At 39.9% G+C, this 24,494-nt stretch overlaps 1 protein-coding gene across 3 annotated transcripts in view; it reads right to left on the bottom strand.

Moving 5' to 3' along the window:
* LOC107399785 (rho GTPase-activating protein 20-like) overlaps positions 1–24,494 on the bottom strand; it is a 65,900-nt gene that overhangs the window by 31,685 nt on the left and 9,721 nt on the right. For all 3 annotated transcript variants that reach the window (XM_076566378.1, XM_076566377.1, XM_076566379.1), the window contains exons 3-7: positions 23,542–23,583; positions 18,323–18,407; positions 15,069–15,146; positions 13,515–13,581; positions 4,942–5,121 (exon numbers count right to left, since the gene is read on the bottom strand). In XM_076566378.1, the coding sequence (XP_076422493.1) occupies positions 4,942–5,121; positions 13,515–13,581; positions 15,069–15,146; positions 18,323–18,407; positions 23,542–23,583 (452 nt within the window). The remainder of the gene's footprint in view (positions 1–4,941; positions 5,122–13,514; positions 13,582–15,068; positions 15,147–18,322; positions 18,408–23,541; positions 23,584–24,494) is intronic.

The following is a 24,494-nucleotide window of genomic DNA, read 5'->3' as shown; positions in this document are numbered from 1 at the left end:
TCTTTTTTTTAAAAAATAAGAGTCGGGAATGAAGGGTTCACAACACCCCCACACACAGTCGCATTTACCAGGCGGACACTTCCGCCTAGCCAATTCCGGTCAGGCCGGACACCGCCTAGCAAGTTCCGGCCAAGGCATCTCGCGTGACCAGAATCCGTGACGTTACATGGCTACGTAAGCGCGCAACGTGACCATGTGATCTACGCACAGGTGTGGAGTAGTGACATGACCTGGCCACGCCCCCAGCCGGTTTTTAAAGCGGAGGGCCATATTCCCGGCTCTCTCTCTTCTCTCCTCTCTTCTTCTCTCCACGCACGTGTCTCTCCCACAGGCCTGCGCACTCTCTATCCCTTTAACTCTAATAAACTCTTATAAGCGGGGGGGAAAAAAAACTGCTTGGCGTCGGCTCCCTAGCCCCGGCCCAGGTCTGCTTGGCCTCAGGCCGGACTAACCATGAGCTGCTTGCTTAAAGCCAGTGCTACAAACAACTCAGGCCTGCCCTGCCAAACAGGGACCCTGCCTGTAAAGCCAAGCCTTGACTCTGCTCAAGAGGGAACAAGTGGCTGGATTTAAGCTTTAGCCAGCTATGCTTTTGCTTTTGCTTTTGCTTTTGCTCTCTCTCTCTCCTCTCTCTCTCTCTCTCTCTCTCTCTCTCTCTCTCTCTCTCTCTCTCTCTCTCTCGGAAGCTAGGAGCACTGCAGGAGGTAAGATTTTAGCTCTGTGCTCGGACCTCTTGGCTTTCTCTTTTACATTGGTTCTGTGCTTCTTATTTTAATCAGACGATTGGTTACATCTACACCCAGCTAACCAGCTGATACCCCAATACCTTAACAAGTATGTCACTGCCTCCCTCCACTCCTGCGAAAGGCCCCTAAATCAGTTCAGCCATGTGATTACACGGACTTCCTACTGTGAGGCCGTGATCTCGCCCAGGAGCAATAAGTCCCTAAAAATGTACCTGCCTTTTATTTATTTTTTTTTACAATACTATTCAGTTCTACATAACAGCCACAGATTCCCTTGTTCTCCCCCTTCCTGCACCCCTCCCCTTCCCCCCAGCCCACCTCCCATTCCCACCACCTCCAGATCAAGGCCTCCCCCGAGGATTGAGATCGACCTGATAGACTCAGTCCAGGCAGGTCCAGTCCCCTCCTCCCAGACTGAGCCAAGTGTCCCTGTATAAGTCCCAGGTTTCAAACAGCTATCTCATGCAACGAGCCCAGGACCTGGTACCACTACCTAGATGCCTCCCAAACAGATCAAGCCAATCAACTGTCTCACCTATTCAGAGGGCCTGATCCAGTTGGGAGCCCCTCAGCCTTTGGTTCATAGTTCATGTGTTTCCATTCGTTTGGCTATTTGTGCCTGTGCTTTATCCAATCTTGGTTTCAACAATTCTCGCTCATATAAACCCTCCTCTTTCTCGCTAGATGCCCTTCAACTGAAGAATGGTTAAATAAATTGTGGCACATATACACAATGGAATACTACTCAGCAGAGAAAAACAATAACATCATGAGGTTTGCAGGCAAATAGATGGATCTAGAAAAAAATCATCCTGAGTGAGGTAACCCAGACTCAGAAAGACAAATATGGTATGTACTCACTCATAGGAGGATACTAGATGTGGAACAAGGATGACTGGACTGCTGCTCACATCACCAGTGAGTCTACCTGGAAAACAGGACCCTAAGAAAGACACGGGGATCACCCAATGACAGAGAAATGGATGAGATCTACATGAACAGCCTGGACATGAGTGGGAGCAATGAAGGGCGAGGGTCAGGGGAAAGAGAGCGGGAGATCCCAGCTGGATCAAGAACAGAGAGGGAGAACAAGAAATAGGAGACCATGGTAAATGAAGACCACATGAGAAAAGGAAGAAACAAAGTACTAGAGAGGCCCACAGAAATCCACAAAGATACCCCCACAAAAGACTGCTGGCAATGGTCGATAGACAGCCGGGACTGACCTACTCTGGTGATGGGATGGCCAAACACCCTAATAGTTGTGCCAGAAACCCCATCCAAGTACTGAGGAATCTGGATACAGACATCCACAGCTAGGCCCTGGGTGGAGCGCCGGGAGTCTAATTAGCCTTTTACTTTTTAATTCAACTCAATTGGATTTGTTGCAGCCTCTATCGGAGTAGTCATTCATTTGGTGCAGAAGTCCCGGGAGGAGGTGACCTCCTGCTTGGCACGCCAGGGCACAGAGGGGAGCTGCGGGGACCCTCCTCTCCTTTGCTCTACCCTGGCTTTCTGCCTAACCAGATCGACCCGTAACTCGTTCTTTCTGGAGAGCAGCGGCTACACAGGCACCAGGTGCTTACTGGTTGTTTTTGGGTTTTTGCTTTTTGTTTTTCTGACATAAGTCGCCGCCACACCAGAAAAAGCCCACAGTAGAACAAAGGCAGCCTTTATTCGGAAAGGTCTTGGTGGCTGGAAGAACGCCTCCTACCTAAGACTTCTCCACCCCATAATCCGACCTCAGGTTACCTTAGAGGACGCTCCGGGCTAACCTTCCGTTTATGCTGCAGCTTTAAGGGATGGGCAACTCCGGATTGAACCGCAATCCTCAGTCACCCCTGGAGTGTCTGCTGCGAATTTTGTCTAAATTGGGGCTTTTTCAGGCCCTAAGCGACTGGTTTCTTTGTTCTGTAACCTCCGCAACAATATACCAGGGATAATGAGTTCAAGTGGCCACCAGAGGGCATCCTTGACTTGAACACTCTTGGTGATTTAGAAATTTTTGCAAATACTGTCAAGCAACCTGAGCTCCCTTACATACAGGGATCCTGGGATTTACGCTCCTACTCCTTCCTCTGTAGCCAATGCTCTACAGCTCAGATTCTGCTGGCCAGGGTCAAAGAGTTCTCAGCTGTGCTTCCACAGGGTGGGACTGACCCTGAGGCTTCAGCCCTAACTGAGCCTCCTGAAGCTCTGGCTTCCCTTCCCCCTACTCTGCCAGCCCTGTCTCCTACTCCTTCTACTCTTTCTCCTACTTTATTCACTCCACCCACCCTGCCTGCTACCGGCATCCCTAAATCCCTTTATCCACTTCTTCTGGCTTCTACACATGAACCCAAGGCCTCACTTCCGATGCCCCCAACCCTGTTCCTGCCCTGACTCCTCCTTCTCTTTCACTGCCAAGGGCTCCACCCTCTGACCAACACCTCCCGTGTGTCTGTCCTCCTTCCCCCAGGGCACACAGACTCTTCCCTCTGGACTTCTGTCTTCCTGGTCACTGGTGACACAGTAGTCTGCTCCTCCAGGGTCCTCCCTTGTGGCTGGCCACACAGGGTCCCTTACAGGATCCCTCTCGCCTCTGGCCCCTCCTGGAGGTGGCTGGAGTCGAAGGTGTCCTCCGGTTCATGTTCCCTTCTCCCTCCAAGATCTTGCTAACATTGGACAATAGTTGGGCTCTTTCTCCACTAATCCCTCTGCCTACATAAGAGAGTTCTGTCACTCAACTCAAATCTGTGATTTAACCTGGCATTATCTCTGCATTATTCAGACCTCCACTCTTCGGCGTGAGGAGCTCCAGAGAGTCCAGGCAGGGGCCAGATAGTATGCAAAGTGGATCCATTCAGTGGATCCTTGGACCCCAATCCGGTGAATAATGATGCAGTCCTGTTCTAGGACCCTGACTGGGACTACCAGCAGGGACAGGATTTGCTGCCTCCTGGAAGGCATGGAGACAGTTCTAATAATGTAGTTAACTTTGATAGACTTCAGTTTTTCTCAACTGATTACAAGAGGACTTGACTGGGCCTTTCCAATAGACTCCACGGTAATGGCCTCTCATTTTATTTCACAATAGGCTCAGACATTTGAATGAATGAAAGAAAAAGAAAGAAAGAAAGAAAGAAAGAAAGAAAGAAAGAAAGAAAGAAAGAAAGAAAGAAAGAAAGAAAGAAAGAAAGAAAGAAGAAAAAACTCAAAAAGTTTGAAGACAGTCCCCAAACCCCAATTCACGACTTGGTGAAGGTGAACTTCAAAAAGACATGGCATAAGTCTTCCCAACAGGCTCCAGGGCGCCAAATTCTTAGGCAGCGATGCATACCCTAGCAGATGCCCTAAGGCTAACAACAGCCGGCAAAGGGGACAGTTGAGATCTCCTAGGCCTCACTCCCCCACCAGGGGAGGGAAGTCCGTTCCACTAGAAGCCTGCTTTTGATGTGGCAAGGAAGGCCACTGGTCCAGCATCTGTCCTAATCTCTACCCACTAACAAAGCTGTGCCTTCTTTGCCAACAACCTGGCCACTGGAAATTGGAGTGCCTTAATGGGAGCTTGACCCCTGTGCCACGCCACAGAGGCCCAGCCTCACCATCAGGGTCATTTCAAACTCCCAAGGCCATTAAACTTCTCCTTTTGGTGGAGAGCTGACAGTGCCCAACCTGGGAGACTCCCATTACCCTATCCGTGCCTAGGGTAACTCTCCAGGTAGGGGGTAAGTCCACCAACTTCCTACTGGACAGAGGGGCTACCTTTCCAGTCCTCACCTCGCACTTGGGCCCTACAATTCCTTCACTGGTCTCGAATACAGTGTTTCAGATACAGTTTCTCTTAAAGGATTTTAAAATACTAAAACCGTAACCCAATACAATAGATTGTCTTTTTGTTATGATGTTAGTATTATACAATGAATTTATATAAAGTGTTATCAACTTGGCTATTGACACAAAAAAAATGTTTACCAATAAACTATGATGTAAATCAAGTAAAAAAAAAATAGCTGGATGTTCACAGTGCAACAGTCACAACCAGAACATGTTTAGCACAATTTCTTTTCTTTTGTAAACACTTCCCCAAGTGATAATCTGTTTTCATTAGATAAAGAAATATCAGTGTGGTTACACTGGAGTTATTGGTGGGAAAGGGGAACAGAATGATTTAGAACCTGTAAACTTAAACCGTGAAGGAAGGTAAGAGACTCACTGCTCTGGTGTTTGGGTGGGTCCTTGGGCTTCAGGAAGAATATTCCTGGCATATGTGGGGACTGCAGCTCCTGGACTGCCTTGTTGATATCAAGATAATCAGTGTAGTCACTTGGCCCCACTGCCACAAAGGTAGAATTTTGAAAGTCACTCATTCTGATGGCGTAGGTGTTCTCATGTCCTACATAGACAAAATAATAAATATAGATTAATGCTAACAGTAACGAATGATCAAACACATCATCTTTTTGGCGAACATGAGCACATGTTGAAATGAGCTGCAGATCTCCTCTGACTATTGAAGTCCTCAGGGAATAAGTTCTAGGTGTCCAAGCATGGACTACTTTTTTTTTCCATCACAGGCAATTTATTTTGTTCTATTCATTCACAGTTAATACAGAAAATACTTGGAAACATTTCCATATAATGTTTGACACAGAAATCATCAAATAGAAATATACAATGTTGACAGGAGGCAGTACATTTATAATTTATAACCCCAAATGTATTTATAAATTAGAAATGGAAAGATCTACAAATGAAATTATGAAGGTTCACCAAAGTCATTTAGTCTGTCAGTTTCTCATTCATTTTTATGTCTTAATAATATTCTATTGTATGAATAAGCCACATTTTATTTCTCTCCAGTATTTGATAGCTATTTGAGTTGTTTTAACTTTTTTACTATTAGCAACACACTGCTGTAAACTTTCATGTACATGTTTCATAGGTGCACATTTTCAGTAGTTTGAGGATATATTCCTAAGGGTAGAATTGTTGAGTAACAGAGTAACAGTGTTTTGCATTTTGACCAACCACCAAACTGTTTTGCCAAAGTGGCACACCATTTTACAATCTCACCAAATCCTTGTTTTTAAGGCTCTGATTTTTGTACAAAAGCATTCAATCATTCTGTCAGACCAAACCAGGAAAAGTAAGCTATAGTTCAGAGCTGTTCTATCCCATTTACTATGCAAAGCCATTCTTGGCGTTTGCAACTCTCAGCCCTTTTGAGTATTCTTGCAGTGTTCACCTTTTCCTCCACCACTTTTTTTTTCTTCTTTTTTTCTGGTTTATTTCTATCTATTACAAATGTATAAAAAATCCTCCATCAACGCTGCTGTTAGCAGCAGAATCTTGAGAAATATACCTTTGGTTTGCCTCAGAAAAGGAACACATATTGCACTGTAAAGTTTATAAAATTGGCGCAAAACATTGTGATAATGTTACAATACCAGTTTTAAGAGTTCAGTGACTAATGGGGAGCCGATGGGATACATGCAGAACTATGAAAGCGATCTCACTTAGCCAGCTGTACACGTAGACTGTAAATCTACATTCAGATCATTTCTGAACTAAGACTATCAGCTCAGTTTATCTGTTGAGGTCAACCAGGAAACCCTAGAATATACCTTGATTTTTGCAAAAAACAAAATAGGGGGAGGGGTTTCTTCAGCATTTCAGTCCACGAGTAACAGTATCCTAACAGGCAAAGTGTTCTCTCACTGTCAACATAGAATGAACTGCTGCTGGAGGTCAACTTGGGTTTTAATTTGCATTAGCACTTACATGCATAGTAGTCCAAGTTGTTGACCTCATGACTTTAAAAAGTAACTCTAAAAAAGTAAAATGGCCCTTCTTGGAAGACTAAAGAAAGACATCCAGCCACAGTTGTAAAAAGTCTCATCAAAACAATATACCCTTTTATGAATTACACCTCAATTAAAAAAAAAAGTAGCCCCAAATAAGAAGCAGCTCTGAAAAAGAAAATATAACTTAAGATATTTGAAAAAAACAAGGTGAATACAGGTTCAAAAATAATTAAGATACATTTTCTTAAGGCTACCTAGAATTAGGCTTTAAAGAATTCTACCATTTCAAGTTTACCACTAGTTACTAGATACCTATTTACAAACAAGATGTTCACTTTTTTTGTTCCTTTATCAAGAGAAAAATCTACCTTCAGACTATGAGGGTGGTGATGGGGAGGGACTAGAAAACAAGATTCAAACAATCCCATGCAAATATCACATTTTTCAAATGGAAGAACTCCAAACTGCACTAGAAGTTCCAATCACTAAGACACTTTCCATTGAAATGATTTAAGTACAAATACATGGCACCAAGGTTTAGGCCTAATATAGGCCTGACAACCAAGTCCTTGTTTTCTGAAAGAAAGGCCTCAAAAGTCCCACTCAATTCCATATAACAATACTTCAAAGATCAATTAGGTTTTCCTTTCCTTAATATTTTTGTTTTTGACTTCTAATCTTAAAGACTAGATTAAAACTTAGCTCATTTCCCAGAAGGCATTGCTTCCCTTTGCTCTATGAAAGAGTCCACCAAGACCTCTTCCTCAAAACCATCTAGCCCCCAGCCTCCAGTCTGTGCTTGTGATGCATCTTTCTCAACATCCTGAAAAGGTAATGTAGGTAAAATATTCTCATAAACATTAAAACTAGTTGTTAGAAAGACGTAACTAGCTTTATAATTTAAGTTTTAAAACATAAATACTTGCAGCTTGATCTGCACTGACAATGATTGTCGAAGCCTAGAATTCAACATTTACAAATTCTCATTCACACACACAAAACACATTATTATCACACAACTTGTGTCTTGAGAGAATCTTCTGCTTTTTAAATCTTTGGCCTCCCAGTCAATCCCAAGTTCAACCAACTTTAACTAAAACTTCACTCAGAATTTCACCAAGCTTTTCACCCACACATTAATGCTTGTCATATCTTTCATCAACTGTCAAAATCTGAAGCCTGCTCAGAGATCGCCAGGTAAAAGAAAATAAATGAAATACACAGAGGTTATTTCAAAACAGAACATGACCATCATCCAAAAAAAAAAAAAGTCACGATTCCCGATTGGGATCATCTTTTGTTTCCCACGTTGGAATATTTCACACTCCGGCATTGGCCAAAGGACACGAGAGCTGGTTCTGGAGCATACAGTTTCTCACACAGGTATCCCCAGAGGAACACCAGAGACAAAGTCACGTGAGGCCTCTCCCGTACAGAGACTGTCTCACAGGGGCAGTGAGGGAGGACACCCACTAGTTTGTGGAGATCCCTGAGAGAGTATGATTCTTAAAATCTGGACTGTACATAATTCACATCAGCCCTGTTCAGGTACTTACTGGAAGAAAGATGCAGCTGTTTGCCAGAACTCAGCACTCCACTCTAGATCTCTGCTGCCTTAGTCTCCGTCACGGATTTCCGAGTTCTGGTAGTTACCTGGACCACTGAGGCATTGCCACAAGACTTCTTCTCTTTTGAAACATCCTTTTTCTCTAGATATTAGGATAGCTACACCAGCTTGTTTCTTAGGTCCATTTGCTTGGAAAGCCTTTTCCCAGCCCTTTACTCGGAGGTAGTGTCTATCTGAAGTTAAGGTGTGTTTCTTGTATGCAGCAGATGGATGGGTTCTGTTTTCTTATCCATTCTGTTAGCCTATGTCTTTTTATAGGTGAGTTGAGACTATTGATATTGATGGATATTAATGACCAGTGATTGTTAATTCCTGTTATTTTTTGTGGTTGTGTTGTGTTGTCCTTCTTTGGTGTATGTTGGTGTGGGATTATCTATTGCTTGATTTTTCATGGATGTGTTTAGCTTCTTTGGGTTGAATTTTCCCTTCTAGTGCTTTCTGTAGGGCTGGGTTTGTAGACAGGTATTGATTAAATCTGGTTTTATCCTGGAATATTTTGTTTACTCCACCTATGGTGATTAAGAGTTTTGCTGGGTATAATAGTCTGGGTTGGCATCCGTGGTCTCTTAGTGTCTGCATGAGATTTGTCTATGATTTTCTAGCTTTCATAGTCTCTATTGAGTAGTCTGGTGTTATTCTGATGGGTTTACCTTTATATGTTACTTGGTCTTTTTCCTTTGCGGCTCTTAATATTTTTTCTTTGTTCTGTGTGTTTAGTGTTTTGATTATTATGTGGCGAGGGGACTTTTTATTGGATCCAGCCTATTCGGTGTTCTGTAAGCTTCTTGTATCTTCATAGGTATTTCTTTCTTTAGGTTAGGAAAGTTTTCTTCTATGATTTTGTTGAATATATTTTCTGTGCCTTTGAGTTGGTATTCTTCTCCTTCTTCTATCCCTATTATTCTTAGGTTTGGTCTTTTCATGGTGTCCCAAATTTCCTGGACGTTTTGTGTTAGGACTTTTTTGTCTTTAGTGTTTTCTTTGACTGACGAATCTATTTTCTCTATTGTGTCTTCAGTGTCAGAGATTCTCTGTTCCATCTCTTGCAATCGGTTGGTTCTGCTTGTTTCTGTAGTTCCTGTTCGTTTAGTCAGGATTTCTATTTCCAGCATTCCCTCAGCATGTGTTTTCTTTATTGTCTCAAATTCATTTTTCAGATCTTGGAATGTTTCTTTCATCTGTTTAATTGCTTTTTCTTGGCTTGATTTGATTTCTTCCCATTTTTTGTTCGTTTTTTCTTCCATTTCTTTAAGGGAGTTTTTTATTTCCTCTTTAATGGAGTTTTTCATTTCCTCTTTAAGGGACGTTTTTATTTCCTCTTTAAGAGAGTTTTTCATTTCCTCTTTAAGGAAAGTTTTTATTTTCTCTTTAAGGAAGTTTTTCATTTCCTCTTTAAGGAAAGTTTTTATTTCCTCATTGAGGGAATGTTTTATTTCTTCTTTAAGGGCCTCTATCATCTTCTTAAAGTCATTTTTAGGGTTGATTTCTTCTGTTTCTTCTGTCATGGTATGTTTAGGTCTTGCAGGTGTAGAATCACTAGGTTCTGATGTTGCCATATAGGTCTTTATGTTGTTGCCTGTATTTTTGCGCTGGCGTCTACTCATCTTTTCCTCTGTGCGGTGCAGGTGGTGTCTGTGTCTGAGAGTGCCTCTCTTGTTCTAATTTTTAGTCTTGATTTAGTAAGGGTTCTTGGTTAAATTGGTGCCATTGGGCTGTTTCTTCAGGGACAGCTGATTTCAATCGGTGAATTATATACTTATGATTCTGGTGATCTGGTTTAGTGGCTGGGTAGCGCCTTCTTCTGTGTTCCAAGGTCACGTTTTGTTCATTTGTCAACTCCTCAGCTGACCTTGTTTCTTCAGACTTCAAACTGTAGGCATCTGAATCCTCTCCCAGATGGGTTTCAGCTGAGCAGGGTAGTCTCACCAACACCTCCAAGTTGTTGGGTTTCACTGGATAAACAGTTGGGCCCTGGGTTGTCCCCAGACGGAGTACCCAGACTCGCCCTGGTTCCGACCCACGGAGATAGCCTCTTCCCCAGGTGTTGGGGTTAGGGGTGTTCCCATTCCAAGCTGTGTCCGCCCCTCTCTGTCCCCGGGCCTGTCCACCCCTGTGGCCCGCCACCACAGGCCCACCTGCGTCCACTTGTCTCCGCCGCTGAGCCTGTATGTCCCTGTCAACTGCCGCTGGGTCTGTCTGCCTCTGCGGACCGCCAACGGGCCTGTATGTCTCTGCCAGCTGCCGCTGGGCCTGTATGTCCCTGTCGGCTGCTGCCACCGGGCCCGTCCACCTCCTCAGGTCGCCGACCTGCATCCGCCTCTCTCGGCCGCCGCATGGCCCGTCCACTTCTGTGGGCCACCGCCAGGCCTGAATGTCTCTGTTGGCCGCCGCCGCCGGGCCCGTCCACCTCCGTCTGCTTATCTCTGCTGCAGGGCCTGTCCACCTCTGTGGGCCGCCGCTGGGCCTGAATGTCTCCGCCAGCTGCCGCTGAGCCTAAATGTCCCTGTCGGCCGCTGCCGCCGGGCCCATCTACCTCCACGGGCCGCTGCCACAGGCCTACCTGCATCTGCTTGTCTCTGCCATCTTCCGTGTATGTGTTTTTAATACTTTAAAATTTTTATTCAAAACGAGGCCTTCAAATTTGTCTTCTTAGCTAGGTGTGGTGGTGCATGCCTTTAATTCTTTTCTTTTTTCTTTTTTTCTTTTTGAGACAGGGTTTCTCTGTGTAGCTGTGCGCCTTTCCTGGAACTTGCTTTGGAGACCAGGCTGGCCTCGATCTTACGGAGATCTGCCTCAAGCATGGACTTTTAAAGGATAAAATTCATACATGTTGCCTTGCTACACATCATGTACAATGGAGATCTGCTACAGCCTTCCAGCTCTAATCATTTTAGTCATGTGTCCTTCATATGTCAAGAGTTATAATGAAAGAAGAAAATACATTAATTTCTTATTGGTTACTATCTTTTTAATAATTTAACAACACATGTTAAAATAGGTATTTTCTCCAATGTGATTCCTAACAGATTTATAGAGACATTTCCCATTGTAAGTTCTGAAGCCAGCTTCTCTAGTGGAGTGGAGTGGTTTTCCTTATGCTTTCTTTCTACTGTTTTCCACCAGGCACCTATAAGGGGAAAGTTACAGGGTACTAGAAACCCAGGACCCCTTGCAAGGCTGCATTTACAAGACAGAAGACTATGCACTGTCTTGTCACTATTTCCATGTATAATCCAGGGTTTGTTGTTTCGTGCTTTTAATTACTTCCTCTACAAAGAATTCTCAAAGATCCTGTATGTCAAAATGACATTCCTTTTTTACAGGAAGTCTCCTTTCCTCAGTTTTCATTAATCACCGATGAAACATGGAAGCTCTTGCTTTTCCCTTCCTTGTAGCACAGATGCAATGCATTTGAGACACACACACACACACACACACACACACACACACACAAAAAAAAAAAAAAAAAAAAAAAAAAAAAACCTACAACAGCAATGTGGTTTTTTCAGCAGCAATAGTTGAGGTCCAGGAAGCCTCCACAGGATACATACAATAACATCTACAAGGGCATCGGGATAACAGCTAATGAAAACATGAGAACTGAGTGTGTTTGCACTCGGGAAGGAGCCTGTCCTGGTTGGCATTATGTCAACTTAACACAAGCTGGAGTCATTTGGGAAGAAGGAGTCTCAATTGACAAAATGCCTTAATACCTCTGGCCTGAAGGCAAAACTGAAGGTAAAACACAGGGTAGGTGTTAGCTATTGTTCCAGGAGGTCTTTGTAGGTGACTACTTTGAAGCTTTCTGGAGGAGAAAGCTGCAGTTGCTAGTCTTGTACACATTGGTCAATCTTTTGTAAACACTCAGACTCCCAAGGAAAGTCCTGCCATTTCTCTTGATCCTTGTCCATATAAAGAGACAGCTTTGCTGACTATCTTATATGCCCAAGTCTTTAAAATCTCCAACATGTTCATGGCCTTGTCAAAACACAGATTCACTCAGGACTTGACTAATTTAGAGAATCCTCTGCTCCCTACAGATTGATGTAGGACGGCCCATTCTATATGAGTGATGCCTCCCCTGGGCTGATGGTTCTGGCTGCTATAAGAAAGAAGACCAAGTTAAGCAAGTAAACAATTCTACATGGCTTCTGCAGGTCCCCAGGTTGTTTGAGTTCATGCTCTGATTTCTAGGCAGTGAACTCTTGGAGGAAAATGAAAGAAACCCATTCTTCTCCAAGTTGATTTTGGTCATGGTCTGTTATCACAGTAATATAGGATCTAACTGAAACAGAGCCACCATGATTGATAGAGTATAAGGAAACCTCAAGCCAGACATGGTACATAAAGCTGTTCCAATTCTTAATGTCAAGAAACATTTTATAAAGTTAATATACATATTAAATAAAATAAATGTAGTTTCCATTTCTGTCTGCTGTCTCCATGTGTGCATCTTGAGTACTACTTGTATTTTTAGACTGACTGAATATTGTTGCATGCAGAAATCTATGGTATGCAGCAATCCACAGCCTGTCAGAGAATAAGTGTTTGTAGGGTCCACAACTCCAATTTTTACATCTAAATAGCAATTTTTATACCTGACATTAGGCAGCTTCCTGGGAGAATAGGAAGAAAGTTTATAAGAGCCAGAGAACCAGGACCTTTTCTAGGAGATGCTGTCTTCAGTATATGAGAGGAAAGCTGCACACATGAAATTTCAACAACATAATTGCTAAAATAAGACTTAAAAGGTGGCAGCACCAATTGAACTGCCGCTGTGGCAATCTCACAAAACCCCATCCTTAGATGAAGACCTAAAGACAGTCAATGGCTACTCAGAGGGAGAATCAGTCTCCCCCAGGGATGAGCCAACTAATAGTTTATCCTGTCCAGTTGTTCATCTCTAAACACAAACTCATATGAGCAACATTAAATGTGCTCTTTCTCCCAGTCCTACACACACACACACACACACACACACACACACACACACACACACACACACAATCAACCAAACAACAAAACAAGATTAATTTTAAAAGGTCATGAAATTGAAGGGGAGTGAGGAGGATGAGGGAAGAGATGAAGGACCGATAGAAGGATGGAAATAATGTAAATACAATATTCATGTATGAAATTCACAAATGGATATAAATTTTAAAAGATTTTATCATGGATGGTGGGGTACTTATATGTGGATGAGGGGCAAGACTCACTAAGTATTTAAGTATAATTTATATGATATTTCTTTTTATGGGTATTTAAGCTTAAGAAAAACAATGAAAACTTTTAACAATTTAGGGTTAATGATTTTTTAACTCAATCAATGCCTCCTTAGGTTTCTCAGATGCTTACCCAGGAGTGGGCATGGTGCTTCTTTCTGGCTAGAAGAGAACCACAGTTGATAATCTTCCTCAGCATTCTGGAAAATGGAAGAACCAAAAGTCACACTGTACCACTTAAAGTACACCCTTTAAGTGAATTTTTTCTTCTGCATCTCTAAAACTGGAAAATATTGAGGCAGGCAATAATTCTGTTCTACATAAAAAAGGCTGCCATTGGAAATTAACAGTGGTGAGATCAGTTGTCCCTGCTCCCTCTGAGAATCTGCAGAGAACAGAAGTTCCTGCCTTCTCATTTCTGGTAGAAAAGATTGGTCAATGCAAAATGTATTCTTTCTGCTACATTTCTGTGACTCTGGGAATAAGAAATCACTCCATGCCCTGTCTCCAAGCAAGAAAAGTGTCCCTGTCACCCACATCCCTACAGGCTTTGGAGAATGTTGAGTTTTGCCATAACCTGTTCCTGTCCAGACAACTTATTACCCCAGTGCCACATGCACACCCTCTCTGTGATGACTAAGCAAAGCTAAATTTAGAAACCTTGGAACCTCATCAACCTGAGTAAAGGAGACAAAAACTAGAGAGGGCTGGAGGACACTAGAACATGAAATCTGCATTTGACCTTCATTCAGAGGTCTCCATCCTACAAAGAAAAAGGACAAATAGCTAACCTTCATAATAATGCAGAAGCAAAAAAAAAACAAGATCCACAACAGTACAGCCCATGACCTTGGATTCATTGAAACAAGCAAATGTAAATTATGTAGCATCTATTGAATTATGTTAGGCCCCCACGTGAGATGCCCAAGAAAAATGCATCAAGTAGAGTTATAGCTTATTAATAACTTTTAATTTGATCTCAGTTATGATAGTATGGTAATTAGCAAGTGCACTCCTGCACATATATGTGTACATACATACATACACACACTAAAATTAAAATGAATGAAAGAATAGCCTATATTCAAGGATTTTCAAAATATATTTCCCTCTTTCCCAGTTATTCCAGGCATCATCTATTAGATTCTTGGGACAAGTATTTAGAAGATAGAGCTCTAGTGATATATTCTAATTAAAATTGTATATCAGACCTGTCATTTTATAATTATTAATTCGAAACTTTGTGCGTAAGGAATAAACCCATATCAAAAATATCTACATGACAAAAAAGATATAGAAACAATGGCACCAAAAGATATCTAGTGATTTATATTAACAACTTTACATCATGTTCATTGGGTGTATACAAATATTTACAAACAATTCATGTATACATGCATTTTCACATGCAACACACACAGAGACACATACTGTTTATTGTGCTCTAGTGATACAAATACATTTTACATGCTGCTCATTGATATGAAATTTTACTGGAGAATACAGGAGCAGTGGCCATGTATAGACTAATATAACATGTCAGCTGACTTTACTTCTGAAAGTGAAAGGAAGATGGAAATTTTTCAAACATAGAAAGCATTTGGTAAGTGATGTGTATAGACTTATTTAAATAGTAATGGATCACAAAAAAGGCACTGGATAAATAAAAAGTTTCCAAGTTTCTTACAGGTATTCCCAGCAATGGTTGTAACTTCCTGATGATATCATTCACTGTGTCCAATTGTGCTGCTGTTACAGTGAATGACTGTAGAAAACACAGCAAAAAAAATGTTATGAATAATATTCATGAAATACCTGATTTGATAGCTATTTGTCCAAACATTTTCCACATCATGTAACCAAAGCTCCCTTCAGTTAATGGCAAAGTAAATACATGTAAGGCTCAAATTATGAGTATGGTTTTTCTTTCCTTTATATAATCTGAGGGCAGTAATAGGGATTTTAGTCTAATGTGTATCTCTTTAAGGATTTAGATCAAAATGTAATAGGATGTGCACTGATGAGCTGGATTATGGGAGATGGTAAAACAAAAGTGCTTTGCCCCAAACCTTATGACACAAAATATAACCACAGAATATACATGGTAGAATGAAAGAATCAATTATGGCAGTCTTCTGAATTATACACTACACACACACACACACACACACACACACACATACAACACACACATGCACGCATGTATGCACACACTCACACATGCACAGATACAAAGGTTGAAAATGAGATTATATTTTCAGAAGAGACACAGGCTCTGATCCTCAGCTATGAGTCCGCTTTCACAATGGGAGGGAGGTCTTTTGTAGAGATGGGGAAGCATTTTCTTGTTTTCACACAATGTGTTTATAGAATTGATTTATTTCATTACACATCTTGTATTCATTTCTCATAAAATCATATGAACTGCTACAGAATTTAAACAACAACACTATGCAATGAGGATTCCCTGAGACTGGCTTCATGGTTAGTTCAGTTGCCCCTGGAATCTATTGAGATGATGAATATATGAATCCAGAATGAAGATTTTAGTCATTAAAATTTCCATCCCTATACAGAAGACGATTGTTTGGCTCAAACTGTTTGGGGGGCACCCAGGCAGGGGAATCGGGATCCATCCCTAATGCATGGGCAGGCTTTTGGGAATCGGGTGCCTGTGGTGTGACCCCTTGTGCAGCCTTGGTGCAGTGGGAAGGGGCTTGGACCTGCCTAGGCTCAGTGTGCCTGGCTCTGCTGACTCCCCATGGGAGCCCTTGATTTGGGGGACGTGGGGATATGGGGTTCACTTGGGAGAGAGGACTGGGGGGAGGGAGGAGGTGGGATCAGTGGGTGGTATGTAGAGTGAGTAGAAAATTTCTTTAAAAAAAATGAAAAAAGAATTTCCATCCCTAAATCTGCCAATGACTAAGGTCTCTATGGTAGGAGATAATACTACACTTCATAATTAGAAGCTGTCCACAGAAAGAAGAAGATATTTCAAGAACACTGCTACTACACATGACAGTCAGTTGACAAGAAAGTTAACTATGCTTACAGATTTTTGAAAGCAGATGGATCTGCATTTGCAGATGTATCCTCTGGTAAACATCACTTAGAGAAGAAAAACAGCAGAAATGACCCTCTCTAAAAACAGTAAACAGTGTTAAAGGGAAATCCTTTCAGGATCTAGTAGTCTTACGCTAACTTTGTGTCAACAAACATGCTACACACCACAAGCTAAAAAAAATAAAACTTCTAGGCCAAAGAATGGATGACTTCTTTTGGAGTTGTTGAACAGTGGGGTCCCATAGGACCCCCAAAACTAGGCTATTATCATTGCTCTTGATTATTATTCAGAAATGAATGGCAAATCCCTACAGCTGAACATGCTACAATACTTGAGTCATAAAACAAAAGAGAAATAAAGCTGGTATTGACTTGGAAATTCATATCTACTCTCTAACTCTGATAATACTCAAGTTTGGAAAACGTGCTACTGGAAGACAACAGCAATCTTCCATCTAATCAGCAGTAGACTCTGCAATTTACAATTTGCTCAGCAAGATATGGCCAAGGGTGCAATAGTATCTAAATAAAATTGACTTTATAAGATATCAAGGTGATTTTCTGTACACACACACACACACACAAATAAGCACAAAAGCATTTGCCACAATTGAAATCAAGCAGAAAAGAAAGCACTTTCCTTCAGGAAGGTCTGCTCATCCCTCTCTCCCCCATACTCTGGCACAAAACTCAGGTGACAGCATTCTCCTTGCTATTGCACAGGGCACATACACTCTAATTCTACCATTTGCCTCCTTCACTGCTATGTTGTCTAGTATAGAACGTTTGTACAGGACTGAGCATAGAATGTTTATATTCATAAATATACCAGTTACTACACTGCACTCTTAAAGTTTACTATACCAGTTCAGTGCATTTATATATAAAAATCAAGCACATACTAATTCCTTTATAGTAACCATTCCTCTCAACTCAATAACTCCTGATGATCGCATAAAAACAAAGACCTCCAGATTACCGAATCTCACATAACAGACACCTGACCCATCAGTGGACTTTTCTCTGGAAATAGAACAATACTCAAGTAATGGATGGCAAATGGAATTTGGGTGAGAAACTGAAATTTCATGGTAGAGGTGTGCTTCAGTGGATGGGCAATTGTCTCATACATGTGGAACCCTGTGTTTATTTTCAGCACTACTCATACACTACACACACACATGCACATAATACAAATACAAAAATCCCCAACATGCAAAGGAATGTTATTTTTAAGTACACAGATGAAGTATAACTATATGAAATAATTTTTCATACTTGAGAGATGCATAAGCATGCAAGATAAAAGAGCCACAATGCATTAAGGAGATCATACACACATGCACAGATACATAAACACATACACCAAAAAAAGAGTATTAATGAACAGGTAAGGTAGAGTGAATGTCATTCTTTGTCTTGTTTTAAACTTTTATGTATGATTATAACTATGCTAACATAAAGAAAAACTATTTCGAAGTAACTGAAAATCATTTAAAAGATGTTAGGAAAAAATAATTGAATCTGTAGAAGCAATGGCAATTGAGAAAAACATAATTACAGTAAGAAATATCTGCAAAGGTGTTTTATAATAACACCTCTCACCAGGCACAAAATAATTTATTAAACATATTGTACTGTAACTAACATGTACATGTAACTAACTAATCCTAACTAGTTCTCCTATGTATAGGCAAAGACATATTTATATGTATGAAAATATTTTTCCAAATAGCACTATCTAATTTTCCAACCTCCTACTTCGTCCCCCTCTTGTCATCAACCTTATCTTCAAATTTCCTCCTGTTTCCCATTCCTTGCCCTTTCGTTCCCTCAGTCAGTTTCATGCAAGGAAATATTGGTCTTTTGTACACATACAGTATTCCAGTTTGGGATGTCCTCTGTGAGTATCTCAAGTGCAATACTCTTTCCACGGTCTTTCTCCTTATGTTCATTAATGGATCTGGTCAAATTCAATAAAACAAAAAAATGTGAAGTAAACTGTCTAGTTGCTTGTTTTCATATTAATCAAGGATGTAATATTAAATTTTTAAATTGATAGACACAGCAATAATTTTTGCAAAACAAACAAACAAAAAAGCCACAGGGCATGTTCCAGAAGATAGCATGATGCACTGAAGTGTGACATTTAGGAAACAGATTTGGTTTTGAAAGCATTAGTGCCCACATTAGAGGTATCATGGTCATACATGGTTCAAAACTAAGAAGCAGCATTTCCTTTCAGTGTGCATAGTAAGATAACTTGTATTGATAATAAATTAATATGTTCCAGAATATTGTTTGATCCAACATAAAGGTTGGAAAAGGAAAGTATGAAGATGGCAGCCACCAATTCCTCAAAATTGGAAAAGTGAGAAATTGCAAGAACATCCAGGAAACATAAGCAAGAAAGAAAATAACTGGAGATAGTCTAATCCTGATGCCAAAACCAAATAACCAACAACCAAAAAGAATAGTATACACCAAGATCTCTGATGAACTTTCATGCAAAAATTATTAATGAAATACTTGCAAACAAAATTAAATAACACAAACAGATTTCCCAGTATGTTCAAATCATCTTCATCCCAGATATGGAGGAAAGTTTCAACATATATAAAATAAAAAACATAATCTACCATATACATGGACTAAAGGATAGAAAGATGATCACCCCATTCGATTAATGAAAGATCTTTGACAAAATACAACATCAATTTGTAGTAAAGAAGTCTTGGTGAGAATAAAGATGCAAAGGATGTATTTCAATGTAATAAGGGCAATATACAGGAAACCCATAGACACAGTCATCCTAAAAGAGAAGAGACTCAAAATGTCAGTACTAAAATCAGGACCAAGTCAAGTTTATTCTTCTCACTTCTCCTCAACCTAGTCCTTACAATGTTAGCTAGAGCAATAAAACAAGTGAAAGAAATGAAGCAGACACAGATGAGAAAGAAGCTGGCATGTATTTATTTCCAGAGAATACATAAAAACCTAGAGTACACACAAAAAAAACTCCTAAAGCTGATAAATATTCAGAAAAGTAGGATACAAAATTAAAACACACCAATAAGTATCCCTCTTATATACAAATGACAAGCACAGAAAGAATGAAATCAAGGTGACAATTCCTTTCTCAGTAGTCTAATAAAACAAAATACAACACAAAAAATCTTGAAATAGATCTGACCAATAAAATGGAAGATTTGTGCAATGAAAACTTTAAAACACTGAAATAATTGAAAATATCAGCATATGGGAAGACCTCCCATGCTCCTGGATTGGCAGGATTAATGTTGTGAAAATGGCTATGCATTATGTATTCAATGCATTTGCCTTCAAAATTCCAACAAAATTTTTCACATAAATTAAAAATCATTTTTTAATTTCATATGGAAATACAAATGACTGAGGATATTTAGAACCAAACTAGATATTAAGCATCATGATAAACAATAACAAACATGCTAGATGTGTCACCATACCAGATCTCAAGTTATGCTGCAGTGAAATAATATATACAAAAACTGTACTTTCATAAAAACAGTAATTTATCAAAGGAATAGAATTTATGTCTTCATATAAACCCAAATTGCTACAGTCATCTGATTTTTGACAAGGAAACTAGCCATACACATTGGAGAAGATATAGCATCATCAATAAGTAGTGCAGTTCAAATTGAATCACTACATGTAGAAGAATGAAATTTGAAGTTTATCTCTTACCCTACACAAAACTCTCTGATATCACAGATCTTATATAGGAGAAAATTAGGAAATATATGCAAACTCATTGGCAAACAGTGTTAATGTCTGAAATATATAAATAACTAAAAAAATGAACATCAAGAAAGTAAGCAACCCAAATAAAAATTGGAGGACAGGACAAAAAGAGTTCTCAAAAAATGTCATACATAGAAAAACACTTTTTAAATTTTAACATCATTAGCCACCTGAAAAATAAAAATTAAATGTATTTTAAGATTTCATCATACCTTAATCAAGATGACTAAGATAAAAACTTCAAATGATGACAAATGCTGATGCAAATGTTAGAAAGGAAGAACATTTATCCACTCTTGTTGTGAATGCAAACCTATACAGCCACTATGGAAATTGTGTGTAAGTTGATCAAAAAGAAAGAAAGAAACTTACTACATGATTCAACTATATTAGTCTTCCATATGCACCTGAAGGACTCTGTAACCTACTCTTCAGATACCTGCTCATCAATGCTCTCCTCTTAATGGACAGAAAAAAGTCTATATGCTCATCATATGATGTAGCAGGAATCTTAAATTGTCTTATTAATAAAAACAAACCTGAGGACACTTTATTGGGGTGAATGCTGGAATATCAGAGAAGCAGAACAAGCCACAGCTACCTCACCTCACCAGTTCCTCAGCTGATCCTCTTTCCTCAGACTGGAAGCTTCTGTGTCCTCATCCCAATGGCTCTCAGCTGAACTGCTGCTCAAAAGCCTGAATGCTTAACCAGCCAAAAGCTTAATCAGCCAAATGTTTCTAGTTTCTGGTCCTTGCGCCTTACATATCTTTCTGCTTTCTGCCATCACTCCCTGGGATTAAAGGCTCACTTCTTGGAATTAAAGGTGAGTGTTACCATGCCTGGCTGTTTCCAATGTGGCCTTGAACTCACAGAGATCCAGAGGGATTTATGCCTCTGGAATGCTTAGGATTAAAGGCATGTGCTACCACTCACTGCCTATCCTCTATGTTTAATATTGTTCTCTTATCTGACCCCAGATAAGTTTATTAGCGTGCACAATATTTTGGGGAGCACAATACCACCACAACATGATGAAGGGATGAAGAAAAGGTGGTATATTTTCACAACAGAATACTATTCAGCTATTGAGAAGAATGAAAATGAAAATTTGAACTTCACAGATAAATGCATAGAGCAGGAAACAATCACTTTGAGTAAGGTAACTCAGACTCATATAGACAAAAGTAAAAAAATTTCTCTCCTATGTGAATGTTAAGACTCTTCAAATATACATGTTTAATTTGAAATAATGTTAGAGATCTGAAATTTACAAAAGGGTAGTAGGGAGGCATGTTCTGGGAAAGAGATATAGAATATACTAGTATACTGGATTATAGGGAAATAATGAATCAGGAAGGGTTAAATGGATGGGAAGCTGAAGGTAAGGTAGACAAGAAAGTATGAGGAAGGACAAATAACACTAAAGACTATCAAAAAAGTCATGAAAAGCTACTTGTGTAGAACCTTCATATATACTAGATCTTGAATGATTTTTTTTTGAAGGACAAAATTGAGTCCTACTGTAGCTGGCCTGCAGGATCCCATCACCCATCCTACCTTCATTCTCTGGGGACTCTACCTATTGGTGCAAACCCAGGATCCTACTACGTCTTTCATTCTAGTCTGGTTAGACTGTACTTAGTACTGTGGAAGCTGCATTCAGGAACTCTCTTCACATAACCTCCATTCCTTGGGGATTCCACCTCTTGATATTGGCATAAAAGTAGACATGTTGATCAATGAACCTGAAGTTAATATCTAGGCATTAGTCAACACACCTAAAGACACCTGATTTTTCACAAAGAAGACAAAAACACACACTGAAATAAAAGACAGCATCATCAACAAATGATACTAGGCCAACCAGAGAGAATCATATCCATCATCCTGCCCAAATATAAACTCAAAATTTCATCATAAGAGCAGATACTCCGAATCTGATAGAAAAAAATGGGTATTACACACCACTGGAGAAGAAAAGTAATCCTCATTAGACCCAGCTATGAACTCTGCAATCTACAGCTGTAACATGTCTGAAAGATGTACTGGTGCAATACAGACACATGTGATGAGAGTAACCAACCACCTTTTCATTGATGTTAATGCTTACTTCAGGAGATGGTACCCATAAAGGACACAGATTAAAGTAGCCAGAATCTCAGACTAGATAAGACATAGGCCTTGAGAAAAATGGACTACTATTAATGTACCAGACTCTGCTGACTCCCCATAGGAGGTCTTACCTCATTGGAGGAGGGATTGGGGTGTGGGGTGACTGGAGGCAGGAGGAGGAAATAGAGAGGGATCTGTGGTTAGTATGTAAAATGAATAAAAAATTTCTTAATAAAAAAGTCACATTTTGTTAGAAAATAAAGAATATAAAATGACTCCTGATGACATATTGCTATACCTTACATCAACATATCACTTGATACTCATCAGAGAAGCTTGGTCTCACAGTATACTGTAATTAAGAAAGAGATACCCAGCTTGAAAATGTGCAGAAAGTGAGACACTTTGGAGCACTTAGTCCTAAATGGATGTCTTCAAGAATTTATGAGGACCGGCAGACAGAAAGATTGTAAGAGTCATAAATGATAAATGACTCAGAAACAGTGTCGTCCATACATAACAGGGCTGATGCACATACAAACAGAGACAATGACAGCAAGCATAAGACCTGTACGGGTTCAAGCAAGATGGTGTGTCAGCACTGAGAGGGGAAATAGAGACAAACTTCCATCCCTACCCACAAAGCTATCTGCTATTTACACCAGCTGGCAAAGAGAAACCACTTTTCTCCAGTGGACTGTTACTGGGTTTATCAACCACATATCAGGGCAGGTCCCATTCCAGGGAGCAGTTGGCCAACACAAAACAAACTCAGAGGTACATTGGTGGATTATTTTTGTTGTTGTTTTATCTTCCTTTGTTTTGGTATTTTTTCCTTAACATCCTTTTGTTTATGAAGAGGGGTGTGTGTGACTATTTTGGGTGGAGAGATTGTTTCTTTTTCTTCTGATTTGTAGGTTTTGAAAAACAGAAGGGGAGAAAAAGAACCTAAAAGTGGGTATGTAGGAAGAATCTAGGAGGAACTAGGAGAGGGAAAACATGATCAAAGTGTATTTTGTGAAAAAGGACACTGTGTTATGTTGATAGAGAAGGGGGTGGATCTCGGAGGAGTTGAGAAGATAAATTTGTAAAGACATAAAAACAAAAAAGGTGAGCAGATTAGGGTGTTGGTTAGCAGAGTATCTCCTTCTTTCCTAACAAATTAAAGAAGTAAAATATGTACAGTTACAAGATACCTTTGAAGTAAAGTATACCACTCTCTTTTTTGGGCAGAGGAACTGTAATATAAAAAGTAAGAACATTAAAGGAAGCAAAATATTGTTAGATTTTACATATATCATGACCAAAATACCAATGTCTAATACCAATATGGGTAAAGATAAAAGAAGTCTCCTCGTGTTAGGATTTCTGTTAGAACCTGTGACCTTACAGTGATGGCAAGCAACAGTACGATCCAAACTCTCTAATCTCAAGCAGGTAAGGGTACCTCTCTAAGCCTTAGGTTCCCCACAGTTAAAGGGATAACTGTCTCAAATAAGTCTCACTGGTTGAGTAGCTTGTCAAATTAAAAAATACATTATTTGCATTAAATTAAATCATACTTCAGGAATTTTAAATATGGATGGAATACTTGACTGAGAAATAATATATTTTAGATAAATAGCAGACACATTACTATTTAGGCAAATTGCAGAAACAGATTTTGTTAAATAGTTTGTGGAGTATTCATTCTTCACATATTGATTCTCATACTAATATCAATTTACATGCTATATTCCTGATCACCTATAGGATACTCCATTATGGATTTTAGTACTGGAAATAAAAATGTTTTGAGGATAAACTTGGCCCTACCTCTTCTGAAAAGTTTGTTAAAGTACATGCAATATATAATTGATCAAGAGTGAGAACATTTGTTCACTCACAATAGTGGCCACTAACCTGATAATGCTACGAACATTTTCCTTATCATAGATGATTCCTAAACCAGTTCACTACTCTCATTCTTCTTCTCCTACATTCTACTCCATATTTCTTTTATACATTCAATGGCTGAATACTTGGGTTCTTGCCTCTTTTTGGAAGTTATGAACTGTGCTTTGAGTTAATTTTATTCAGAGACTTTTGTGTGGTGGTACAACGTCATTTTCATGTGTCTACATCCAGGACTGGAGCTGATAAGTCATAC

Source organism: Peromyscus maniculatus, chromosome 3 (assembly GCF_049852395.1).
Source record: "Peromyscus maniculatus bairdii isolate BWxNUB_F1_BW_parent chromosome 3, HU_Pman_BW_mat_3.1, whole genome shotgun sequence".
NCBI classification, from domain to species: Eukaryota; Metazoa; Chordata; class Mammalia; order Rodentia; family Cricetidae; genus Peromyscus; species Peromyscus maniculatus.
The sequence above is the reverse complement of the archived record's forward strand: the minus strand, read 5'-3'. Positions and strand labels throughout refer to the sequence as shown.